This window comes from Hippocampus comes, unplaced genomic scaffold (assembly GCF_001891065.2).
Source record: "Hippocampus comes isolate QL1 unplaced genomic scaffold, H_comes_QL1_v1.1 scaffold90, whole genome shotgun sequence".
In the NCBI taxonomy this organism is placed as follows: Eukaryota; Metazoa; Chordata; class Actinopteri; order Syngnathiformes; family Syngnathidae; genus Hippocampus; species Hippocampus comes.
The window spans coordinates 268,044-269,277 of NW_017804912.1; the positions used below are offsets into that span (position 1 = coordinate 268,044).

A 1,234-nucleotide genomic window follows, 5' to 3' on the forward strand; every position below is an offset into this window, starting at 1 on the left:
TGAGGACGATTCGCTCCGACAGGTGCACACAGGCGGCCGGCAGCCGGCCGCCAACAGCCTACTCCCGGGCAACGGCGGGCCCTCCGGAGGTTCGGCGAGCACCTGACGCCGAGTCGGGCACACCTGCCACTGGCTCTTTGGCGAGAACGTTAATAAATGGTGGCCCGGACGCGGCGACCGTCCGTCCGTCCGTCCTCGCCAAGCAATATCGCTCGCTTCGTCCAGTCGACGAAAAGATGAAAACACGCATTAGTGAGACTCACCTCTCGGCCATTTTCCCCCGGCGGTTGTTAAAATCCCTTTCGAGTAAATGCCACAGAGGTTCGGTCCATGTTGGCCGAAAATGCAGCCGCCGCAGTCCAACCAGAACCCCCAACTCGGGCCAGACGATTGTCAAGCTGGCGGGAAGCACATAGACTATATCCGGTCAAGAGCTTCGCAATAAAATAAAGTATTTTTTTTTCCGAAGGTATGTCTCCTGTTCAAATCACTAGCGCTTTGGCATCTCAAACATATAGTAAAAATAGTGAAATTTGATTTATGTCGCAATGCCCCTCTAAAGCTTATATCATGTGTCACAATTTTGTCATGATTTTTATTTTGAAACTAACAGACTTCCTTTCCGAGCTTGGTTATTTTAGGTATTTATACATTCGAGAGAATGCGCACTGGCGGTGAGGCGTTCAGTTGGAATGCCAGGTACGGTGCATCCGAACGTTACGATGCTCCGTAGCACCACGACAATCCCAGAATGCTCTGGGGCACCCTGGAAAGGACAGACAGACAGACTGACAATTTCTGGTCCACGTGAGGGCCATGTGGAATCAGACAACACATCTTCCCCAATTTACATAAGTTTTACCATGAAAGAGACCGATTTCTAAAACGGAGGTCATGACAAAAAAGAACCTGAATGACCTCGCCGTTGGACGAAGATTCACACAGACCCACTGTCATCTTGGACTAAGTATTTCAAAAATATGATTCGTTCCGGAAAAAAATGACACAAAAATATGTTCAAAATTATTACAAAAGTCACATATTTGGCCTGACAAGCAGAAGTAATATTTTGCAATTAAAAACACTAGATTTCTTATGCCATCGCATCACATATCATCACTAAATGATATATTTGACCAGGAAACTGATTGCGTTTATTGCCAATTAAGTTTTAAGCAATTACGCTGTGCAAATGTTCTGACTTGCCTCAAAAACATTCAGGAAAAAGGTTATA

General features: G+C 46.2%; 1 protein-coding gene across 1 annotated transcript in view; it reads right to left on the reverse strand.

Annotated features, from left to right (window-relative positions):
* The window catches only part of arhgap39 (Rho GTPase activating protein 39), a 19,517-nt gene extending 19,118 nt beyond the window's left edge, over positions 1-399 (reverse strand). Inside the window, exon 1 of the mRNA XM_019884888.1 lies at positions 264-399. Coding sequence (XP_019740447.1) covers positions 264-274 — 11 coding nt within the window. The 5' untranslated portion in view covers positions 275-399. The remainder of the gene's footprint in view (positions 1-263) is intronic.
* Positions 400-1,234: the final 835 nt, after the last annotated feature.